Source organism: Lynx rufus, unplaced genomic scaffold (genome assembly GCF_022079265.1).
Source record: "Lynx rufus isolate CCGP_SWC_20201006 ecotype Redwood Valley unplaced genomic scaffold, mLynRuf1.p SCAF_5, whole genome shotgun sequence".
NCBI classification, from domain to species: domain Eukaryota; kingdom Metazoa; phylum Chordata; class Mammalia; order Carnivora; family Felidae; genus Lynx; species Lynx rufus.
Window position 1 is genome coordinate 87,399,897 of NW_025814867.1, and position 23,613 is coordinate 87,423,509.

General features: G+C 40.8%; 1 protein-coding gene across 5 annotated transcripts in view; it reads right to left on the bottom strand.

The window, feature by feature from the left end:
• The window catches only part of RUBCN (rubicon autophagy regulator), a 58,505-nt gene that overhangs the window by 15,574 nt on the left and 19,318 nt on the right, over positions 1–23,613 (bottom strand). The window contains exons 3-12 of one of the 5 annotated variants that reach the window (XM_047099172.1): positions 15,222–15,308; positions 13,247–13,406; positions 12,479–12,585; positions 10,280–10,436; positions 8,945–9,463; positions 5,383–5,478; positions 4,567–4,682; positions 3,411–3,621; positions 2,815–2,916; positions 130–204 (exon numbers count right to left, since the gene is read on the bottom strand). In XM_047099172.1, coding sequence (XP_046955128.1) covers positions 130–204; positions 2,815–2,916; positions 3,411–3,621; positions 4,567–4,682; positions 5,383–5,478; positions 8,945–9,463; positions 10,280–10,436; positions 12,479–12,585; positions 13,247–13,406; positions 15,222–15,308 — 1,630 coding nt within the window. Of the gene's footprint in view, positions 1–129; positions 205–2,814; positions 2,926–3,410; positions 3,622–4,566; positions 4,683–5,382; positions 5,479–8,944; positions 9,464–10,279; positions 10,437–12,478; positions 12,586–13,246; positions 13,407–15,221; positions 15,309–23,613 lie in introns of all 5 variants that reach the window. The other 4 variants (XM_047099171.1, XM_047099170.1, XM_047099174.1 and 1 more) reach the window with 4 other exon arrangements.

Consider the following 23,613-nt stretch of genomic DNA (forward strand, 5'->3'; position numbering starts at 1 on the left):
TCTGGTTTTTCCCAGCTAGTTCTCCCAACCTTACAGACAGGTGTCACAAGATTAAGAATGTACAAAAGGTGATGCAAACATTCACACACATGCATGTATGAGCACACCCGTACTTCCAACACAAGCTACCTGAAAACATCGATGCCATTGACACTGAGAGTCCGTTCTTTGACATGTGAGTCAGGTTAGATCCTTCGCTACCATCTGTGATAATGATTATAAAAGGGGGCCCTTTAGTATTCAGACAGGAAGTAAATCAATGAGAATGACAGTTCTATACCACATAGAATCAGGACTTGACTTGGCTCCAAAAGGTAAAACTGCTTTTAGGAAGTTACATCCACAGGAAGGTGCTCAGTATTGCTTGGGAGATAGTTATTGCTATTTCCCCAAACCAGCCTGGTCTTAAAGACCTCCTAAGGTAGTGTTCTCAACCAGAGGAGATTTTCTACCCTTGTAGGTAAATTGGGTAGAGGCTGATATTGATGCTAAACATTCTACAATGCACGACAGTCTCTTACAACAAAGAACTATCTGGCCTAAAGGCTGAGAAACCCTACCCTGAGGTCTTTTCCTTTAGGGATTTCCATCCTGAACTGATTAGAGTTAGCTGACTAAACAACTCCTCTGGGGCCAAAAAGGCAACAACAGTTTCCAACAGGAGTGCACTTCATGCCACTCCCAAGCAGGCTATTTCAAATTTGGTTCCTTCCAGACTGAACAGCTTCCTCTGGCCCCTTGCTTTGCTGCAAGGAACAGACTTAGTGGTCACGTGGACTGCTCCACACCTAGTGAAGCAGTGTTGTGAATTTACCTTAATATTACCCTCATGAAATTCTAACTGCTGATTCCAAGAGAAAGGGCAGAACACTTTTATTGTCTTCTAATTTGGAGATCAAGCCAATCACAGACTGTGGTATATGAAAAACAATATATAATTGGTCTCTGCCTAGTTTTCAGCACAGAGCTCCTAAAACCTTTATAATTTCCAGAGTGATAGGAATGTCTTTGTTATTCATAATGAGCCCCTTGCCATTATATCTGAGTTTATGCTAATGAGGTGACTCTTGAGGAATATCCAGGTAATTTCAGGATGGGGCTGGCTGCCAGAGGAAAAACCAACCACCAGATTAAAGGATTAGAATTTTTAGCTCCATCCCCAAACTCTCAAAAAGGGAGAGGGGGTGCAGATTGAGCTCAATCATCAATGGCTGCTTTAAGCACTCGTGCATACCTATGTAATGAAACCTTGATAAAGTGTTTTCACTTGTGATGATAAGGTTTGGGAGAGCTACCTGGTTGGTGAATACATTGATGTACTGGGAGTATAGCACACCCTGACCACATGGACAAAGAGATTCCTGTGCTCAGAAAACTTTGGGTGTTGCGCTAAGTATCTCTTCATGTGACCATTTATTTGTATCCTTTATAATAAAAAGTAATCTTAAGTCTAGTGTTTTCATGAGTTCTGTAAGTCATTTTAGCAAATTATGGAACCTGAGTTGGGGAGGTGTCTTAGGAACCCCTGAATTTGTAGTTGGCTATGGAGAAGAGTAGGTAACATGGTGACCCCATTTGTGGTTGGCATATGAAGTGGGAGTGTCCTGTGGGACTGAGACCTTACCCTGTGGAGTCTATCCTAACTCCAGGAGTTAATGTCAGAATTGAATTGTCAGGATACTCAGTTGGTATCAGAGAATTGGAGAAATGTTGGAAAACCACATACAAACAAACCAAAAAAAAAAAAAAAAATGGAGTTTTTTTTGTTTTTTTTTTGTTTTTTTTTTTAAAAATGGAGTTTTAAGTGGCTATTATTGTCATGAAAAGAAATCAGACATATTAAAGAGAACACAGAAGGAAGACTTCCTAGACACCTGGAAAAATATGTATAAAAATTGTATTTCTGAATGGGGAAGAAATCCAGCTACCACCAGCTTTCGATTACTACTGGAGGTCTGCGCAGGTGAAAAGTGAATTACATCAATTCTCTAGATTGATATAAACAGATCTATAAAACATGTATTCATCACCATCTTACCATGGAGAATTATAGAGTCAATTCACCTCCATAAGGAAATAACTCTTAGTTTCACCCATGGGTGAAAACTTGTAACTATGAACTGCTTTTTGGTTTGTTTGTTTGTTTGTTTGTTTGTGGCACTGATGGGAACCTGAAGAAATCTATGATTTGCAGGAATGGATTAATCCATTAGTCATGAGTTAACATGATTTAATAGAACTGCCTTCCCAGATTAGAACCCCTCCTGTTCTCTATGCATATGCTTACAACAACAAGGGTCGGTGATTCTGCTAAGCAAGTTAGCACTGGTAGGACAGAAAAAGCTCTACTTTGTAAACTTGATTTTTTTTCCCCCTTTTTTCCCCCCAATGACTCTTTTTGTCCTTTTCTCTTAGGATTATAACAAAGTTCCTTTTAAACATTTTGAAACAATTTTGATTGTGTTATGGAACATAAGAGAATAAGATTCTAATTTCATGCAAGTATAGGCCAGCCCTAGGCTCTTACCAGGAGGAATCAGAGTGAAAATCCAAGAGAAAGGTGCAATTGAGGAGACCCATCAAGGTGACTTCAACAGCCAGGCCCCTCTACCTGAAGCACTTCTTTTTCTGTTTAAATTTTACTAAAGGAGTTTTGTTTTTAGCAAGAGAGGCTTCCTCTCACAGTTACTAACAACATTCCATAATGTACCATTATGAAGATTGTCTATACTTAAGGAAAGCTTCTCAGTCTACGACTTCAAATTCAAAGAGTCAGGCAATGAAAGTTGCTTGAAATAAAGTGTCACTTCTTACCTTGGATTTCAAATTCGTCAACCTCATCAGCAGAGCCAGAGTCAGAGAATTGCGTTGAATCACGTGAACTAAACTGGGAGCTGTTAGAAGTGACCTGAAAGCCTGCTATGTTTTAAAAAGAAAAAAAAAGGTAATGAACAGGACAGAAAGTGGTCTCCTATCCTAGGGTCACAATGAAAGGGACCTGGTGTGACTTCAACAGAGAAGTGAATAGAAACTTGGCTGGGAGTGATGCTGGGGAAATGGAAACTAGCTCTTCTTGTTGATTATTCCCCATTTTATTCATGACATTTTGAAAGTTTCAGGTAAACAGAAGGTACTACTATGTGGGAAGTGACTCTGGGACGAGCAGTCGTAGTTCTCATATCAGAAACCTATTTTTTGGAAGATATTTCTGAGGTAGGAAATAGATAAACTCCAGGACTCTGGGTCTGGCAGCAAAAAAATTACAACATAAAAATTCTTTCTGACAGCAGAGGAACCCTTAGCTGGGTTATAACATTTGAAAGTGAGACAAAAAAGGAAGCCCACAAGGTACCAAGTCTTATCCTAACTCCCTGCAGAAGTGTAACTGAGGAGTTCACAGCCTCACTCACTTCCGTGCTCAGTCTCCTGATACCCAGGGAGCAGGTTCTTGGTGCGGATCTGCTGGCGACGAAGGCGGATCTTCTGCTTCAGTTCCTGGATCTCTCTATCGCTGTCTTCTTCCTCCTCTTCCTCTTCTTCCAGGCACTGGCTCATCATGTTGCACTTCATTAGCTCAATGGCAGCAATCAAGGACTCTGAGATGCTGAAATGGGCATTCTCCTAGGGAAAGGAGAGCACCAAAGAAGTTGATTAGCAAGGGGCTAGATATGTTGAACACCTCACTGATTGTAACGCTGACAAGTAGAGCTTCCTTTTTTATTATTTTTTTAACGTTTATTTATTTTTGAGAGATGGCGAGCAGGGGAGAGGCAAAGAGACAGGAAGACAGAGGATCTGAAGCAGGCTCTGTGCTGACAGCAGAGCCCGACGTGGGGCTTGAACTCATGAACCACGAGATCATGACCTGAGCTAAAGTCAGACACTTAACCAACTGAGTCACCCAGGAGCCCCTGGAAAGGAGAGCTTCTAAGACATGTGCTGCTTTTATTCAAAACACTCAGGGGAAATGAACACTTCCACTATAAGGAAAGCTGATGGCCAAAAAAACTGTTCTACATTCTCTTTGCTCTCAAACCTGTCATGCCTGGCCCTCCTGTCCTACTTTACATAAAAATGATAGAGAAAAAGTCCAGAATTTAATATCAAGGTCTTTCCTAAGCCATATCCCTGTATACAAAGCATTAAGGTAAACATAAATCTCAAGATAAAGTGCTTTTAAGCTACAAAATGTCACAGGGACATTATTTATTATATATCTGAGCCTTAGAACAAAATATGGAAGTTGATTCTGGAAACAATTTTTAACCTAAGCTTCCAGGGTCAGGGAAACAATAATCATGTGTCTAAAAAGTATTTCTCTGCCCAAGGTAGCTTCTAAGAGAAAATCAGTAACAGTTTTGGACTCAGTGAGGAGCATATAGTCCCTGAAAAGTTCTCCAGAGATGGAAAGTGTTGAGCTTATCTTTAGCTTGAACTTGTCTTTACTGTGGTCTTTGCTCATGTTACTACTATGTACCCAAACCTCATTAGAAGAAATGGCTCTGTGGGCCCTCAGTCCAGATCTCCCAACTCATGAGCTCTTCAGTAGCCTCTTAGATCCCTTACCTTTTCCAGGTCTGCACAGCTTCCAAAGTCTTGTTCAGACAGATAACTAATGAGGGACTGTCCTTCTGATGGTCTTCGGAACATGCCCTCCCCTGAGCACAGATATTGACCACCCTCTGTGGGAAAATGGAATGTGCATGTGAAAAACTCTGACTTAGAAAGTGAATTTTAACAGACAAGCTTTTTTGAGAAGTCTGATGATTTTACCACTAAAGATGCGCCCAAGTTTTCCCAGGTTAACAGGCTGGAAAGAAGAGGTCTACCTTCTAAAGGAATTTCTCTGAATCTCAGAATCCCAGACCACTAAGCCTCTTGGTTAAAGAATAGTAGAATAAGAGAAGAGAGCCCAGAGACAATCCTTTCACCATCAAAATTTAAAGAAGAGATACTTGCCCTCCTACCCTACAAAAAACCCTAAAAACCTGTGCTGAGAATCAGACAAGGAAACAAATAGATAAGCTCCTCCTGTGGAGCTTATCTTCTCATAATTCAGCCCCAACACTCACAGGCCTCCTTTCAAGGTCCCTCTCTCACCCACTCAGAGAGCCATTCCATTTGGATCAACAGACATTCATGGTGATAACACCCACAGCATACGAGAGGGTGGGACCCCTAAGTCAGAAAGGAGCAAGAAAAATGGCGGGGCAGTGTGATTTCTAGCACGGGGGCTGGAAATGATGATAGGAAGGGTGAGACTGTATGGTGTGTACCCTCCCCACAGCTGACATGAGCTAGACAGCTCAGACCTTAGCAGGCACAAGGGGAGAGCAGAGAAAAGACACAGCTGCAGCCCTGGCCTTCCTAGTGCTCACTTACCATACTCCATGTACAGAGAGCTGGGTGTGCTGACTTCACTGCTTTGGCCAGAGTAGGGCAAGGGACCTCTCAACTTCGACTTATCATTGCAGGATTCTAGTGTCAGTGACCACCAGGGAGTAAAAACACACATACGAGGTGAGCAACAGATACATTCCCAACTTCGGAGTTTCAGTATTTAACTGCTCCCATTCCCAATGCCCTCCCAAACAGGAGAGAGATGGCGCAGCAACAGGGAACGGTCCAAGAATGCAGGAACACATGGAGGAAGGGAGATGGGGAGTCAGTATCTTCTAAGAGGAAAAGAGAAAACATAACCCAAGATGCAGCAACACAAAGGTGGAAAGAATCAAATCAAAGTAGACTCATGAATTCAGTTCTTTGTTCTTCCATCTTCTTACCAAATGTTCTAGGAATATTGGCCAATTTCTATCCTCTTGATAAAAACCAATGTAGATAACAGTCCTCACATGGTAAAACAAAGATAAGCACACTGAAACTTCTCTGAAACCTTGACACTGGGCTCTTAATCTCAGAATGGTCACACTAGGGAAATACTAGGATATGGCCTCTCTTGAACCTGAAATGAACTTGAAAGTTGTCACACCTACAAATTTAATTCACTTCTCAATTAGCTGAAAAACAAAATAAAATCCAGCAACGTCCTTCAAGGAGGCATCAAGACAATGCTAGAGAAGCCAAGGACAATGGCCCTGTATCCAAAGGGATCAGCCACAGGGCTATAGGCCCAGCCTTATTGGAGAAGAAAAGGAAAGGTTTAAAGAGAAGCCTGGCAAAGTAGGAAGCGGCTGGCTGGGTAGAAGTTTTTAAGGAACGATGAGAGTTGGGAGTAGAGAAATAGTAGTAGGCAGGGCTCGTAGGAAATGAGAAACTGATATTCTCCCAAGGAAAACACAAAATTCCCACTGCTACAGAAGGAAGGGCAGGCAGAAAAGCAGGTGGATGCCTGAGAAATGAGCAGGATGCTCTGGGAGAGTGAATGACTGAGCCGCAGCCAACCATTTCCCCCCACAGAGGGTGCCAACTTGTCAGCTGCTCCTCTCATTAAAAAAAATGCTACTCTGTGGTAAGAGATAACTGTTTTCCTTGGGTCTCAAAGATTTCTACTGGTCCCTGCAGTGAGCTCTCCTCCTCACTACTGATCTAAAGACAAACCAGCAGTCACCATGATGCCTTGGTTAAGAAACTATGACTCGGATGGGACCTCCTTTAAGGTCCCCAGTCAAAGTAAGTGCACAACACAAACTCCAACACCAGCGCGCTATTCCTTTACAACATGTGCAGGCCGTCCAGACTTTGCTTACTGAGCTCACTGCTTCCTGATGCTGCCCATTCAAATGAACAACTCTTAATTCTTAGATTTCCTCACACTCACTTGAAATCTGTCTTCTTACAATTTCTCGTCTCCTTAAAAATAACAATGCTCTTCTAAACGGTGGTCCTGTCAACTTCCTCCTCTTTAACCTTCTCTTTTCCAAGCTTACATACTCAGTTGCTTCCTCCATTAGCAGGAGGCCACCATTTTCAGTCCTCCCTCACCACTCTGTCTGGCAAACACACTCTACTGTTAATATCTCCATAAACCCAGAATTTAACACAATATTCATCTTCAACATCACCGTGAAAACCAAAGTCACTAGAAAAAAACCTGTAAAATGGCTGGAATGGTGGTGGGTGGGACTTACAGAGGAAGGAAAATAGGTGAAAGAAAAAGGAAATGGGACTCTGGGAGAGGCAAAAAGCATGCATCCACATCCAAGACGACAGAAGGGGGGAAAAAGACATTCTGGTGTTAATTCAAGGAAAATAAAGTAATCCACAGTAAGTACTCAGTTATAAGAAAAATTCTGTCACTGATTCATCATGATGGCTTAGACAAAGAGCGGGCTTCAGTTTCACCTTCAGGATTGATAAATTTTGACTCCACCTCCCAGAAGCTATTGGGAGACTAAATGAGGCATCTGGAAGTCATGGGCAATAAACATATTATGCAAAATATCGGTGCCATTTTAGAGACGGGTCCAAGAATCATAGCAGGACTGGCCAGACTAGCCAGACTTGATTTGACACCAGAATGGAAAAGGAGGTTCTGAACTAAGCAAGATGGTCACAGAGGAGGAGGAGGAGGTGGCAGACAGAAAGGAGGACTGGCTCCCAAACCTGCAATGGGATCTTCAACTATAATGGTGATATTCCTGGGGCCTCCTGTATGTAGACAGACAGGTGCAGAGGAGAGTCCAAAGAGAGGAAATGAGAACAGAGAGAGTGAGAAAAAGAGTGTCCTTTTATCTAGCGGAGGTAGGGACCTAACTCCCAAGAGGGAACCCTGGTGCTGAAGTACTCAGCTACTGAACCATAGTAGCTGACTCATACAAGAATCTACACACGACCCCCTCTCCCTCAGACCCTTTTGCTTAGGTTTTCTCTGCTCCCCTTCCCAATGCAGGTTACCATGGTTTCTGGAATCCACATGGATTCAAGAATGGGGGCAGGGAAGCATCCCACGCTCAAAGACCAGTGGCCTGGAGTACAGTAGACAGCAGGCCAGCAGCAGGAGATGTGAAGCGAGGCGCTAACCCTAATACTCTTCACATCTAAGAAAGCTTGTGGGAAGACAGGCTTTGATTTGGAATTTTTTTTTCCTGAAGAGTTCCAATAAGCAGAACCGCATCTTGAGTAGAAAATGGAAAAAAAAGTTTGTCACTCAGAAGTTTTGGATGAGGGCCTCAGCTCTCACCTTTCTAGAAATTACAAAGAGAAATCAATGGCAGCTCCAGTTGCTAAAGGAAATCTTCCTCTTTTGCTTTTTCAAAATTTTCTATATTTTATTTTTATATTTTATTTCTGGGGTTTTCCTACCCAGAACTGGCTTTGAGCACAGAGATCCATCTTATACTTGCTGTTATGGAGACTCTCCTACAAATGAAACCCAACCAAAGCCTGCCAGACACTAACAACCCATGACAGAAGATGGCAGGGAGATGGCAAAAGCAGTGAGCCCCACCTCTCTCGAGCCAAGGCTGTGCTCTGCTTAGCAACTGCTATTTGTGTGAGGGAGGGCCCAATGGCCAGGGCCCCTCAACTGATGGCCTTCCAACCTGAATTAGTGATGCAACGGCCAGCCCCACCTACTTGTTTCCTAGATCACATCATCCCACACTCACTATATCCCTAGTTTTAATGAGGAAACCCCAATATCACTTAGCCTCTCTCGTACTAGTATGACACCTAACCAAACTTCTCAGGAATCACAGAAAGGGGAGGAATTTAATGGGATTATTTTTAAAGCTCATTAGTAATTCCCCTCTGCCAGAGAGAAACATTAAAAACTCAAACTGTAACAAGCCACACTATCCTCTGATGCTAAGGAACTGGTGAAACATTTACTAGTTAGCAACGTATAAAGGAACAAATATAAATATTCTCCGATTTCTTGGGTATTCATATAACATTATAAACTTCTCTCTTTCATTATAAGCAGGATACCCATCATGTCATCAGAAACATAAGTCACTAACTAGGGACTGGTGACTATCATTACCTGGGGCTCCTCTGGAGGCAATGTTGGTATCCGAATGGGACCGAGTATGGCTCTTCTTTGTTCCACTGGTAACAGTGAACGTCTGCCCCTCTGAGAAGCTGGACCTGCGAAGGACACCGGACAGCTGGCTCTGCCCACCTCCCTCCTGCTCGCCTAGGGAAGAAGCAGCAGAGTCTGGCTTCTGCGAGCTGCTGGAAGAGAACAAGTTGGAGCTGCTGCTCTCAGCATTGCTGCTGTGACTCTGACAGCTGGCGGTCCGGCCTCGGGGGTCCAGGTTGCCGATGGCTAAGTACTCGGGCCCCTCACTGGCATCACTTGGGGAATTATTCTGGCTGCTGACCCAGGATGCTTCTAGGGGGCTGGTCAGTGTGCTAGAGCTCATCTCATTTGGAGTTGAGGGGGAATCTCTGGCTAACGTAGAGGCTTGGCTAGGTTGATCCTGTGCTGGTGAGACGTGCTCTCTGCTTTCCTGAGGTTTCCGGGGAGGGCCAGAGAGTGAAAAGGAAGTCGATCTTCTTTCTAGGATATAAAAAGGGAAGAAAAAGGTGAGCTGGAAATCTTTGGTACATATGAAAGGCTTCTCTACAACTAAGGACCTACCTCCTTATCATTACTGGGTGCCCAGTACCACCTCAGAAAAGGTTCGTCATGTGAGGTAAGCAAAACTTTTTTTTTTTAATTTTATTTTTTATTTTTTAAAATTTATATCCAAATTAGTTAGCATATAGTGCAACAATGATTTCAGGAGTAGATTCCTTAGTGCCCCTTACCCATTTAGCCCATCCCCCCTCCCACAACCCCTCCAGTAACCCTCAGTTTCTTCTCCATATTTATGAGTCTCTTCTGTTAACAAAACTTATTTAGAAGGAAGTAAGCCAGGTAAGGTAAGATAAGAGCTTGCGCTCTTGATACAGTAGCTTCATTGTTTATTGGTGTTCATTCCTCATCTGTAAAATGGGCAATAATAACAACACCTGCACAGGACTATTTTGAGGATCAAATGAAATAATATATATAAATATGACAGAGCCTGGCACACAGTTGGTGCTCAGTAAGTGTTAGCTATTATTATTGAAATGTCTTCTTGGCAACATCGATTAGAAATCCAGGGGAATCTAAAAACATCTCTTTCCTCTGTTACTTTAATGATTCCATTAAATTATCTTAGACTGGTCGCTATATAACTTTTTAAGATGTCCTTTATCAAGACATGAAATATGACAAACTGCACCAAGCCAAAGCTCTAGCTACACCTTTCCTGTTTGCACCCACAAAATCCTCTACTTGCTCCGGGACTCGGCATACATGTCATGATTACCCTTCCTGCCCCCGTACCTGAGCTGTGGCTGGGTACGGACTGGTGGAGGCTGGAGAAGGACCCGAAGTAGGAATGCTGAGCATAGCTGGTTGGAGGAGTGTACGTGGAACCAGGCAGAGCTGTCAGGCTCTGGCTCTTTGTTACCAGCAGCGGGCTCTCATGCTTTCTGGCAAACTACAAAAAAAAACCACATGTTGGTGTCCAGGACAGAGGCCCTCAGAGAAGGAGCACTCAGCACTATAGTAATGCTGGTGGAAGCTGACCTTTGGCCGCAGGCCTGAACTGCAGCCAGAGCCTGTAGATATGGCATACCACTCTATTGCTCTATTAGAGCATGCAATTTTGAAAACCTAGAAGTCCTGCCATACACCACAGCTTCTGAAACTGGAGTCCTAGATGGGACACCCGGAGGGCTTTATCTTAGTAGCAGCATAACAAAATTCTTAAGACTATGCACATAGAGTCAGAAATCAGACATATCAGGGTTCATATCATATAAACTTTGAGCAAGTGACTTATCTACTCTGTCCCTCAGTTGGTCTCCTTTATAAAATGAGATTAATGCCTACCTTACAGAGCTGTGAGAATTAAATGAGATGGTGCATGTATGGTGCCTGGCACCAAGCCTGGTACTGGTAACTAAGAATCAAAATTTAAAACCAAGAGGGCCACCTGGATAGCCTAGTCGGTTAAGCATCCAACTCTTGATTTCGTCTCCACTCATGATCTTGCAGTTCGTGGGTTCAAGCCCCTCATCAGGCTCTGTGCTGACAGTGTGGAGCCTGCTTGGGATTCTCTCTCTCTCCCTCTCTCTCTGCCTCTCCCCTGCTCACACTCTGATTCTTTCTCTCTCTCTCTCTCTCAAAAATAAATAAACATTAAAAACATCTTTTTTAATAAAAAGCTTTTAGTGGTTCCACTAATAAAATTAGTGGTTCCACTAATTTTATTAAAAAAAGCTTTTTTAATAAAGCTTTTTTAAATGTTTATTTATTTTTGAGAGAGAGAGAGAGAGAGAGAGAGCGCGCGCATGTGAGCAGGGGAGGGGCAGAGAGAGAGGGAGACACAGAATCGGAAGCAGGCTCCAGGCTCTGAGTTGTCAGCACAGAGCCCGACACGGGGCTCGAACCCACAAACCGCGAGACCATGACCTGAGCCAAAGTCAGGCGCTTAACTGACTGAGCCACCCAGGCTCTCCAAACTTAAAAACTTTTTTTAATGTTTATTTATCTTTGAGAAAAAGAGAGAGACAGAGATGATTGGGGGAGGGGCAGAAAGAGCCGGAGACACAGAATCTGAAGCAGGGTCCAGGCTCCGATCTATCAGCACACAGCCCAACAAAAGGCTCAAACCCTTCCAACCATGAGATCATGACCTGAGCTGAAGTCAGATGCTTAACCGACTAAGCCACCCAAGTGCCCCTCAAAATATATAAATAAACTTAAAAAAAAAATAAAGAAATTTAAAACTAAGAGAGATAGGGGATCCCTCCCCAAAAGAAGTAGGGCCTATGATTCCATTCTAACTGAGGCACTGATATTAGTGATAGGGCAAGTGAATCAAAGGGTTAACAATAAACAACAAAACTATCTTTATACTTCAAGGACAAAAATGATCCTGTGTAACACCAGGTCATACTAGTTCTGACACTATAAATCCTACTCCTGATTCAAAATCATCCTCTTCCCCTCAGCTTGTCAAGCCTACCCTTCAGGACATGCTTACTCAGACTAAGGATTTTTTTTAAAGGGTTTAAAAAATAGACATCTCCCGGGGAGCGTGGGTGGCTCAGTTGGTTAAGTGTCTGACTTCAGCCAGAGTAGGTCATGATCTCATGGTTCATGAGTTCAAGCCCTGTGTTGGGCTCTGCACTGACAGCTCAGAGCCTGGAGCCTGCTTCAGATTCTGTGTCTCCCTCTCTCTCTGCCCCTCCCTTGTTTGTGCTCTGTCTCTCTCTCTCTGTCTCAAAAATAAATGAACATCAAAAAAAAAAAAAAAAAAAGACACGTCCCTCCTTAAACAGACCTAAGCTTAGACTTTTTACTTCAATAAATACTTAACAGTACCTCCCCTTCTTCTTGAAGTATTTTTTTTTTCCTAATGAAAGACTTTTAGTTCACAACTGCCTAAGCAAAGAAGCAGTTTGCTATAGAGAGTTGTACCATGATGAGGTCCAGGGGCCCAGCACAGACAGTGATAACTCCTTGCTCCCTTACCATAGATGCATCAATTTGAGCCAGGAGGCGGGGGTTGTTCTGTTCCACTGCTTCCAGGCATTGGAGCATGGCCGTGACGTGGGCGTTGCTTAGCAGGAAAGCAGTATCTGGGGAGAGAAGAGCTACTGCTGTGATGGAGCCCAACAGGGAGAACTTTAGCTTCCCTGTACAGCCTGGGAGGGGCTCAGGGAAGGAAGGAATCAAAGGGTAAAAATGACCTGAGGAGAATCATACCACTACGAAGAGAAGGAGAATCAGCGACAATGTATAGTAACTACTACACTACTACAAATAGGCTAAGTGACATGCTGTATAATAGAGAGGATACAACAAGAGGCTTCAAAGTCATAAAGTCCCAGATTTGAATCCTGACTCTAGGTGACTTTGGCCAAGTCACCTAATCTCCTCGGGCTCTGCTTCTCTGATTGGAAAACAGAGGTATTAATACCCAGGTCTTGGGGCTATTGGGAAGATCAGATGTATAAAAAGTATGTAACGGTGATTGGCACACAGGAAACTCTCCGTAAATGGGGGTTTTTCTTATTGGTTTGTGTATATGGAGGTAGGGGAATACCTTAGCATAAAGTATGATTGTGTTTTACACAGGAGGTGAGAGAGAAGACTGGATGTGTGTCTCTGTTGAGAATCTCTATTGGCACCAAGTGAAAGTATGGGGCTCTGGGGTGAGAGTCAGTCTGTAAAGGAAGAGTAAAGTGGAAGAGATGAAGAAGTACATGCAACAATCCTGGCTAAGTGACCTCCACCTACCTGTGTAGAATTTTCTGATATATTGTCTATCCCCAAGCAGAGGTCGGAGCTGGGCTGAGAGACAGTGGCACTGCAAGCTATGCTGCAGCCACAACTTTGCAACAGCATGCTCACTCACACCTTCGGTGCTGCTCTGGCCATTCTCGTGCAAGCTGATGAACTGGGAGGCAAAGAGGCGTGAGTCAAAACATGCATCCTGGTAAAGACAGCAAGACTGAGGCCTAATGACCTGAGAACCAAATTGAGAAAGGGAAGAGGAGGCAATCAGAGATATTTTTCCTCCAGCTAGTATTTAGAGGTTACTGAAGGAGGAGCGGGAATGAAGGGATTAGTGGTTCCACTGCTGACTGGGCCACTGCAGAGGGACTAAGCAGTTAAGACCTGGTATGCAGCTCCAGGAGAGGACAAAGCTGCTACATCTGTCTCTTTATGTTCTAACTCCAAACAGACATGATCCTGTGGTACTCTGAGGAGGGATAAACTTGACCTCTTGGCTTCTTTCACAGAGTCCTCCATTTTAGGTGGCCTCTAGAAAATAATGCACAAAAACCTGGGGGAAAGGATCTGGGAAGACACCACCTAAGATTCTCCACCAAAGAGAAGCCATCTGAGTGTCTCTTTCTGGCTGTAGTCACAGCATTCTCTATTTGGAACCTCCTTCTACTTGACTATTTCTAAAAGCAAGGTCTGGGGTGCCTGGATGGCTCAGCCAGTTAAATGTCTGACTTTGGCTCAGGTCATGATCTCACAGTTTGTGAGTTTGAGCCCCGCATCACACTCTGTGCTGACAGCTCAAAGCCTAGAGCCTGCTTCAGATTCTGTGTCTCCCTCTCTCTCTGCCCCTCCCCCGCTCATGCTCTCTCTTTTCTCTCTCAAAAATAAATACAAACATTAAAAAAATAATAATAATAATAAATAAACAAAAGCAAGGACTCATAGCCCAGGTTCAGTGCAAAACATGTATGGATGGCAATTTCAGGCAGCTTCCAAGAAGAAATGACTATGGCAATATATTTTAGAAAAGGAAGTTAGCTGGGGTGAGAGGGAGTGGTGGTAAGAAAAATAAAGTGAGAAGGACAAAGAAAATCCACATAAGAAAAACCACTGGGCTCTGGCCTTTTCTTCACAAAAAGGGCCAGTCTGACATCTTGTAATTTGGTTCCCTGATCATTTAAAAACAAATTACTTCTCCTGACATCATCTCAGTGATGAACCTGCAGTAGGTGGGATATACATGAAATAAGACTGCCAGCTATTAACAGATACTGAAGATGAGTAATGGATATTTCAGGGTTCATTACGTTTTTCTCATTAATTTTGTATGTATTTGAGATTTTCCATACTGAAGAGTTAAATAAATAGATACGTACATTTGGCAGTGACTGATCTGGAGCTAGCTGTGTAACTCTGGCCAAGTCACTAACCTCCATGAGCTGTTTTCCTACTTGGAAATGAAGGGTACTCTGTTGAGCTAAGCTAACAGGTACTCTCCTGTTTACTCAGGAGAGTAAAGTCCTACAATGGTAGCTAAAGCTGTTGTTCAGGAACACGTTCGGCTCTATTTGACGCTGGCTTCCAGAAATCTCCATTTCTTTCCAACTGATGGCTCCTCTTCTCCTCACATAGTTATCAGCATCTCAGTCCTGCTTCCCCAACTACTTCAGGGAATCTTGCCATTTTCCTAGGATTTTGAACAGCTTCATTCTCGTCCTAATATGCAGATCTTTTGAAGATAACAAAACTTTTTCATCTCTTCCCCAGAGTACAGAAAAAGGCCTGGAGCAATGTATTTGTAAGGTTTATTATTTTTTTTAAGTAAACAATCTTCCCCTCGAGCCCTCCAGATTAGTCTTACAGGCATAGTTTCCTTTCCTCGGTTAATAGGAAACTTAACACACGCCATCTTTATAGCCTAGGAGACTCTCCAGACAGAACATCAAACAACAGGGCCCTGCGGTTACTTTTCACTTCTTACCTTCTCCACGTGAAGGGCTGAGTGCGGACTGAGCCATCGGATGTCCTTCACAAATTGCCAGTAGTCAGTCTGGTGGCAACACACCTCCTATGGGAACATACAAGGTGAAGAAATCTACCATTTTAGACCAATTCAAAGAGAGGGCGAGGGGGAGAGCATAAGCCTCCCTTACCTCAACAAAGGTTCTTAGCAACAATCAAAAGGATATATACTCATGTTCACCCTTTTTAAGGATAATTGTTAAAAACTGTTTTAACTGTTCTTTTGAACTGGTAATGCATGCATGTGATAGAGAAGGTTATACAATGAAAATAATCTGATCTCTCCCTCATCTCTCCACCAATGAAGCCCTCAAAGGTAAATCTTTTTTTTTTTTTTTTTTGGAAAGAGCTGTTAATCACTTTTTATTCAGGAGAATCCATAAATCAAAATCTATGATCATATACATCTGTGGATACTACTAACACTTCGAAGGTAAATCTTAAAATTGGTGAAGAGTTATTCGTTAAAAGTCAGAGACAGATGTCTTTGGTTCCTACTGCAAAATCAGGTAAGGAAAGACCTGCTTTTCCCATGCTTCCAAGGTCAGGGAGTCAAAGAAATGAGCAATTCTAGATAAAATATAACTTAGAGATACAGAACTAGTACAAGCATTAAGGGACAGACCAACCAATGGAACAAAATAAACAGCCTAGAAAGAATCCTTAAATCAGATCTTAATATGTGACTCAAGAATCATCTCAGGATGCCTGGGTGGCTCAGTCGGTTGAGCTTCCTTCTGACTTCGGCTCAGGTCATGATCTCACAGTCCGTGAGTTCGAGCGCCGCATCGGGCTCTGTGGTAACACCTCAGAGCCTGGAGCCTGCTTCGGATTCTGTGTCTCCCTCTCTCTCTGACCCTCCCCCATTCATGCTCTCTCTCTCTCTCTGTCTCAAAAATAAATAAACATTAAAAAAAAAAAAGAATCATCTCAAATGTCAGTGGCTTTCTCACCTAGACTGGGAAGGTAAAAGCGAGAATTAGAAGTGTCAGGTGTCAGATGTACAGACTTTTTTGCCAACTAGAATCATGAAGACCTTTAATATTTTGGTAGCAGTGTGGCAGTGTTTCTGATCTCTGCTCTGTGGCTTAGTGGACACTGAGTGGCCACGGTGGTCAATAGTGGGATATCAAATCCAGCACATTTCCTGGTTATGTCATATCTATGTGAATAGCATCTAAACTTGGTTTCCTTTTTTTAGGCAAAACTCTAGGCTAACTCAGAAATAAAATTGGGGACAACACTACAGATCTCGTGGACATTACAAAGGAATACTATAAACAACTCTATGCTCAGTGGCATGATAACCTAGATGAAATGGATCAATTCCTTGAAAGACATGATCTGCCAAATCTCACCAAGAAGAACTAGATAACTTGAGTAGGCCTATATCTACTAAAAAAAATGGAATCAACAATTAATAACCTTTCAAAACCAGAAGCACCAGGCCTAGATGGGTTCACTGATGAATTCTACTAAACATTTAATTATACCAATTCCTTATAATGCCTATAAGAAGATGGGAGCAGAAGAAAATACTTCCCCAAATCATTCTATAAGGCCAGAATTACCCTAATTTTCCAACACCAGAAAAAAAAAATCACAAGAAAACTATGGACCAATACCTCCCATGAACACAGATGCAAAAGTCCTCAACAAAACATTAGCAAATCAAATCCAATACTGTATAGAAAGAATTATACACTATAACAAAGTAAGATTTACCCCAGGTATGCAAGGCTGGTTTAACATTCCAAAATCAAGACTGGAATCCATCACATCAACAGCCAAATAAGAAAAATCACATGATCACATCAATAGATGCAGAAAAAGCATTTGACAAAGTCCAACACTCATTCATAATAAAAACTCTCAGTAAACTAGGAATAGAAGGTAACTTCCTCAAATTGATAAAAGAATATCTACAAAAACCTACAGGTATCTATCATCATACTTAATGGTGAGAAGCTCATAGTTTTCCCACTAAGATCAGAAACAAAGCAAGGATGTCCCCTCTCCCCACTACTTTTGACATCTTATTAAAGTCCTAGCTAGTGTACTAAGAAAAAAAAAAGGAAATAAAAAGTATACATATTTGGAAGGAAGAAATAAAACTGTTTTTGTTCAAGATAACATGATCATCTAAGTAGAAAATTCTAAAGAATTAACCAAAAAAGTTCCTAGAACTAGTAGGTAATTATAGCAAGGTCACAGGATGCAAGGCTAATATCAAAAGTCAACCACTTTCCTATACATCAGCAATGAAAAGTGGAATTTGAAATTAAAAACATATTACCATTTACTCTAGCACTCCCCAAAATGAAATATCTACAAGATCTATATGAGGAAAACCTCAAAACACCGATGAAAAACAGCAAAGAACTAAGTAAATACAGAGATAATCCATGTTAATGGATAGTAAGACTCAATACTGTCAAATGTCAGTTCTTTCCAACTAGAGCTATAGATTCAATGTGATCCAATCAAAATTCCAGCAAGTCATTTTGTGGATACCAACAAACTGATTCTAAAGTTTATATGGAGGGGGCACCTGGGTGGCTCAGTTGGTTAAGCCTCCAACTCCGGATTTCAGCTCTGGCTGTGATCTCACGAACCATGAGATCAAGCCCCATTTGGGCTCTGCGACGACAATGAGGAGCCTGCTTGTGATTCTCTCTGTCTCCCTCTCTCTCTGCCTCTCCCCCACTTGTGCTCTCTCTTTATCACTCTCAAAATAAACACATAAGCATTAAAAAAAAGTAATAATAAAGTTTATATGGAGAAGCAGAAGACCCAGAATAGCTAAAACAGTTTTGAAAGACAAGAGCAAAGTTTTTCTTCAAAAATGACTGACACTATCGGACTTCAAGACTTACAGTAAAGGCACAGTAATCAAGGTAGTGGAGTATTGGCAAAAAAAAAAAAAAAAAGACAAATAGATCAGTGAAACAGAATAGACAGCTCAGAGACAGATGCACATAGATAGAATAAACTAATCTTTGATGAGAGAGGAAAGGCAATACAATAGAGCAATGACAGCCTTTTCAACATGGTGCTAAAACACTGGACGTTCACATGAAAAAAAAAATGAATCTAGATACAGACCTCACACCTGTCACAAAACTTAAGTTAAAATGAATCATAGATATAAATGTGAAATGTAAAACTATAAGTCTCCTAGAAGGTAACACAGGAGAAAACCTAGATGTCGCTGGGTATGGTGATGACTTTTTGATACAAAACCAAAAGTATGATCCATGAAACAAAGAACTGATAAGTTGGATTTCACTAAAATTAAAAATTTCTGCTCTATGACCAACAATGTCAAGAGAATGAGAAGAGAGACAACAAACTGGGAGAAAATATTTGCAATGGCCCATCTGATAAAGAAATGTTATCCAAAATATATGAAGAATTCTTAAGACACAACAATAAGAAAACAATCTGGGGCAACTGGGTGGCTCAGTCGGTTAAGTGTTTGACTTCGGCCTAGGTCATGATCTCAGCGTTCCCAAGTTTGAGTTCTGCATTGGGCTCTGTGCTGACAGCTCAGAGCCTGGAGCCTGTTTCAAATTCTCTCTCTTTCTCCCCCCCCTCCCCCACTTGCACTCTGTCTCTCTCAAAAATAAACATTTAAGAAAGAAAAAAGAAAAAAATTAAACAATCTGATTTTAAAAATGGGCCAAAGGCTTTAACAGACACCTCACCAAAGAAGATATACAGAGGACAAATAAGCACATGAAAAGACATACCACATTATATGTCATTAGGGAGATGTAAATTAAAACAACACTATACCACTATATTAGAACAGCCCAAATCCAGAACAATGCCAACATTAAATGCTAGTGAGGATATGGAACAAAAGGAACTCTCATTTATTGCTGGTGACAATGCAAAATGGTACAGCTACTTCGGAAGATAGTTTGATAGTTTCTTACAAACCTAAACATACTCTTACCATATGATCCAGCAATCATACTACTTGGTATTTACCCAGAGGAGTTGAAAATTTATGCCCAAACAAAAACTTCAATAAAAACTTGATGTCAAATTACATAGAGGCAAGACAACTTTCGAAGTTAAAGAGAAAAAAAACCCCTAAAAATGTAGAAAGTTTTATACTCATATTATAGGATCTTTAAATTGCAAGTCTAGCAGAAAGAAATTAAAACTGGAAGCCCTGTTTCATGTATTATGAGTGCAATTTATTCAGGAAAGATGATATGAAATTCCATCAGTGGATCCATGCTCCCAGAAAAGGTTTCGGTCCTATATCCAAGGACTGTTGAATAAATATAAATTTAGATGTTATAACATAACATAACATAACATAACATAACATAACATAACATAACATAAAATGTTTGAGTGACTCTTCAATTGCCCTCACTTAATCAATCATCTAATGATCCAGATCACATTGTATAAGAAGGCTTTTCCTGTCCTTATCCAAAAATTGATGTAGTGGTTAAGGGGTAAATAAAATGACAAAAGATGAGCACTGGGTGTTGTATGTAAGTGATGAACCACGGGAATCTACCCCAAAAACCAAGAGCACACTTTACACACTGTATGTTAGCCAATTTGACAATAAATTATATTTAAAAAATAATAATAATAAATAAAATGACAAATATTTGAATATTGGGGGGAAGATCAACAACCAACAAAACATACTATACAAGTGAAGGACAATTCCAATCATAATGAAAAGCTACAATAATTAAAATTGAGCGGTGATGGTAGACAAATAGAACAACAGACCATAATAAATAATCAGAAATAGATCTGTGTGCCAAGAGGATTAAGTATATTCAAAATAAATTACAGATGAAATGGTTTAAATGTAAAAAATTAAGCCATTAACAGAAGAAACCATCGAGAAACATTTTTAATAATGGTACAGTGGGAAGCCCTTTCAGAGCATCATACAGAGCCCAGAAGCCCTGAGAGAAATGATTAATCTGACTTACTAAAAATCAGATATTTCTGTATAGTAAAAAGCCACCATATGAAATGGCAAAAGGCAAACTAGGAAAAAAATATTTGTAACTCACATTACAGACAAAGGATTAATTCCATTAATGAATAAGGAACTCCTATAAATCCATAGGAAAAGAATCTAAGGAAAATGGGGCGGGGGGAGGGAGGGAATAGGAAAGAGTTCACGGAACAATAATGGTTCTCATAAACATTTTTCTTAATAAGAGGAATATAACTTTTTACCTATCATACTGGTGATAGTTTACAGTTTAATAACACCCTATATTGGCATGGGTATGGAGAAATAAATACTCTTCTACATCGTTGGTGACATAACTTCCTGGAGAACAATTTAGCAATACCTATCAAAATTGAAATGTACATACCCTTTGGCCTAAAAATTCTACTTCTAGGAATATCCTACGGTAAAGGGCAAAATGACCTATACACAAGGTTATTTGCTGTAGCACTGTTACTAACTGCAAATGATTGGAAGTAATCTAAAAGTCCATTACCAGGGGACTGGTTAAATAAATTATGGTACATACACACAATGGAATATTATAAAATGACAGCTGTAAAAAAGAAAAAGCATTTTATATAATGACTTGGAATGAATTACAAGACCTATCAAGGAAAAACCAAGATGCAGAATAGTAATTATAGCATGCTTTTATTTGTGTGAAAAATCAGGAGGTGTAGCAAAGAAAATTATTCATATTTTCTCTTATAAACATAAAAATTCTTTAGAAATAAACTGGTAAACAGAAGTTACCTAAAGGATTGAAAGGAAAGAAGATGTTTCACTGAATACAGTTTTATGCTTCTTGTGTTTTTAAGCATATAAATGTATTGTTTATTTTAAAAATTAAATATTTTAAAGTAAGTTACAGAATGACATACATAGTACGATCTTAATATTTTAAAAAGCACACAAATGCATAGAAAAAAATAAGAAGATCTATCAAAATGTTAAAGAGTGATTGTTATTAGTTGGTATTGAGGGTGATGTTTATTTTCTCCAAATTCTTTTTTGGTATTTTCCAAATTTTCAACAAATTAAAAATATACATTACTTATATATTCAGAAAAGAAAAATACACAGAAGTCTTTTCTGTTATTATTGTTATTTTTTAAATTGGGCTGCCTATATTGCCAAGAAAAGGTTTCTTCTTGGTGGTGGAAAAGAGGGGGATCTTTTTACTTCTCCTATTCAGCTGAGGAATCTTAGAGACTGAGTGTCTCCACATTTCTAAGCAGTAGAAAAGAAATGATCAAATATGCCTTGCCTTATGGAAAAACTAAAAGGTAGCCCAGATGCAGGCTGTCAGGGAAAATGAGATACCTCTAAGAATATGGTCATGATATCATAGCTTTCCAAAGGCCCTGAGTGATTTAAAAAAATAAAGTTCACATTCCATAACACATCCTTTAAAAGCACAGAATAGATATGACCAGCATGAATCACTGTATCCCTTCCCCCTCTCCAAGGGCACAACACCCAGAATAGCTTCCTGATGACGCAGCAGCCAGAAGCCTTTGAAAGCCTTAATCTTTAGGGAGGAAATGAAAGGGAAAAATAAGTCCTTGACACAGACATTAATTGTTAGGTCTTCACAAGGCAGAACAAAGCAGCAGTGAAATTGGTATTGATCTTTTGGTTTTGATTCTTTCCATTAGAGCCTATAGTTGAAAAGTGTGTGTATGACAGATTTGCCTGGTTTGCTTTCACTAATTAACACTACTGCTATTTTGCAGATGACCATATACTTTAATATTTTTCATTTCGATGACCATATGCTCTCACAGATATCACTTATTAATAACTGTAACAAGATATGTTATTATTGGTTTGCATTTACCAAGCATCCTTCATTTGGAATTCCATTGACTTTACTATTTCATGAAATCGTTTTCTTTTTTTTTTTTTTTAATTTTTTTTTTTTCAACGTTTATTTATTTTTGGGACAGAGAGAGACAGAGCATGAATGGGCGAGGGGCAGAGAGAGAGGGAGACACAGAATCGGAAACAGGCTCCAGGCTCTGAGCCATCAGCCCAGAGCCTGACGTGGGGCTCGAACTCCCGGACCGCGAGATCGTGACCTGGCTGAAGTCGGACGCTTAACCGACTGCGCCACCCAGGCGCCCCTGAAATCGTTTTCTAAGAAAAAAGACATTTTCTTTTTCTGGCACAGATGGTAAAACCATCTTGTAATATGGTAAAGTGATTACTCTAGATGACAATGTAAAACTAGTAATAGAACCAAGGAGAGAACCTTTTTGCTACCAAGATGCAAGTACTTAACCACTCACCAAGTGCCACTGATCTAGTAGTTATTTTGGTCATCAGCCTGGGACTTGTATTGAGTTTTTGTAAAACATGTGGCATGATTCCCAAGTTTCTGGCTTGGGAGACCTGAGTGGCTAGCAATGCCACAAATCAGTGTTAAAAATAGGAGAAAGGGCAATCTCATGAGGAAAATAAGTTTGTTTTGGGTCATGCTGTGCTTAGCCTACAGGACAAAGAGCCAGATGATAATGTATAGCAGACAGCTTGTCTTATGGATCTGGAGTTCAGGAGAGGTGTCTGAGCTAGGGGTCTTTAGTACAAAGGTGATAGTTAACACAGTGCAAGTGGATGAAGCTGTTTCAGGTAAACGTACAGAGTAAAAAGAGATAAGGACATAGGACAGAATCCCATTAAAAACTAAAACCCAAAAAGAAGAGATTCCAGGGAAAGAAACTAAGGAATGGTCACAGGGGTAGCAGAAGGACTCTACGACATTAGAAGATAATAATGCTATACAAGTCATGGTGTGATGATGGTCAACAACGAAGAACATAAGACAGTGTTCAAAAGGGAAGAAATGTTCATGGATCTGGTAACATGGACATCATTTTACTTAAACTTCAGTAGCAAGATCACCAGTTGTAAGGGCAAAAGCCAGATTGCAGTGGGTTATTTGTTTTATAAATTCCAGTCTTCATAACTATTTTTTAAAAAAAAAAAATTTTTTTTCAACGTTTTTTATTTATTTTTGGGACAGAGAGAGACAGAGCATGAACGGGGGAAGGGCAGAGAGAGAGGGAGACACAGAATCGGAAACAGGCTCCAGGCTCTGAGCCATCAGCCCAGAGCCCGATGCGGGGCTCGAACCCACGGACCGCGAGATCGTGACCTGGCTGAAGTCGGACGCTTAACCGACTGCGCCACCCAGGCACCCCGCTATTTTTTATAGGACTACATGTAACTTGAAACTTAGGAAATAATTAATAAATGTTTCTTTAATTTTGTATGTGCCACAAACTGCACTAGGTAAATTTGTATGCTATTTCATTTAATCTTTCCATCAAACATGATATAA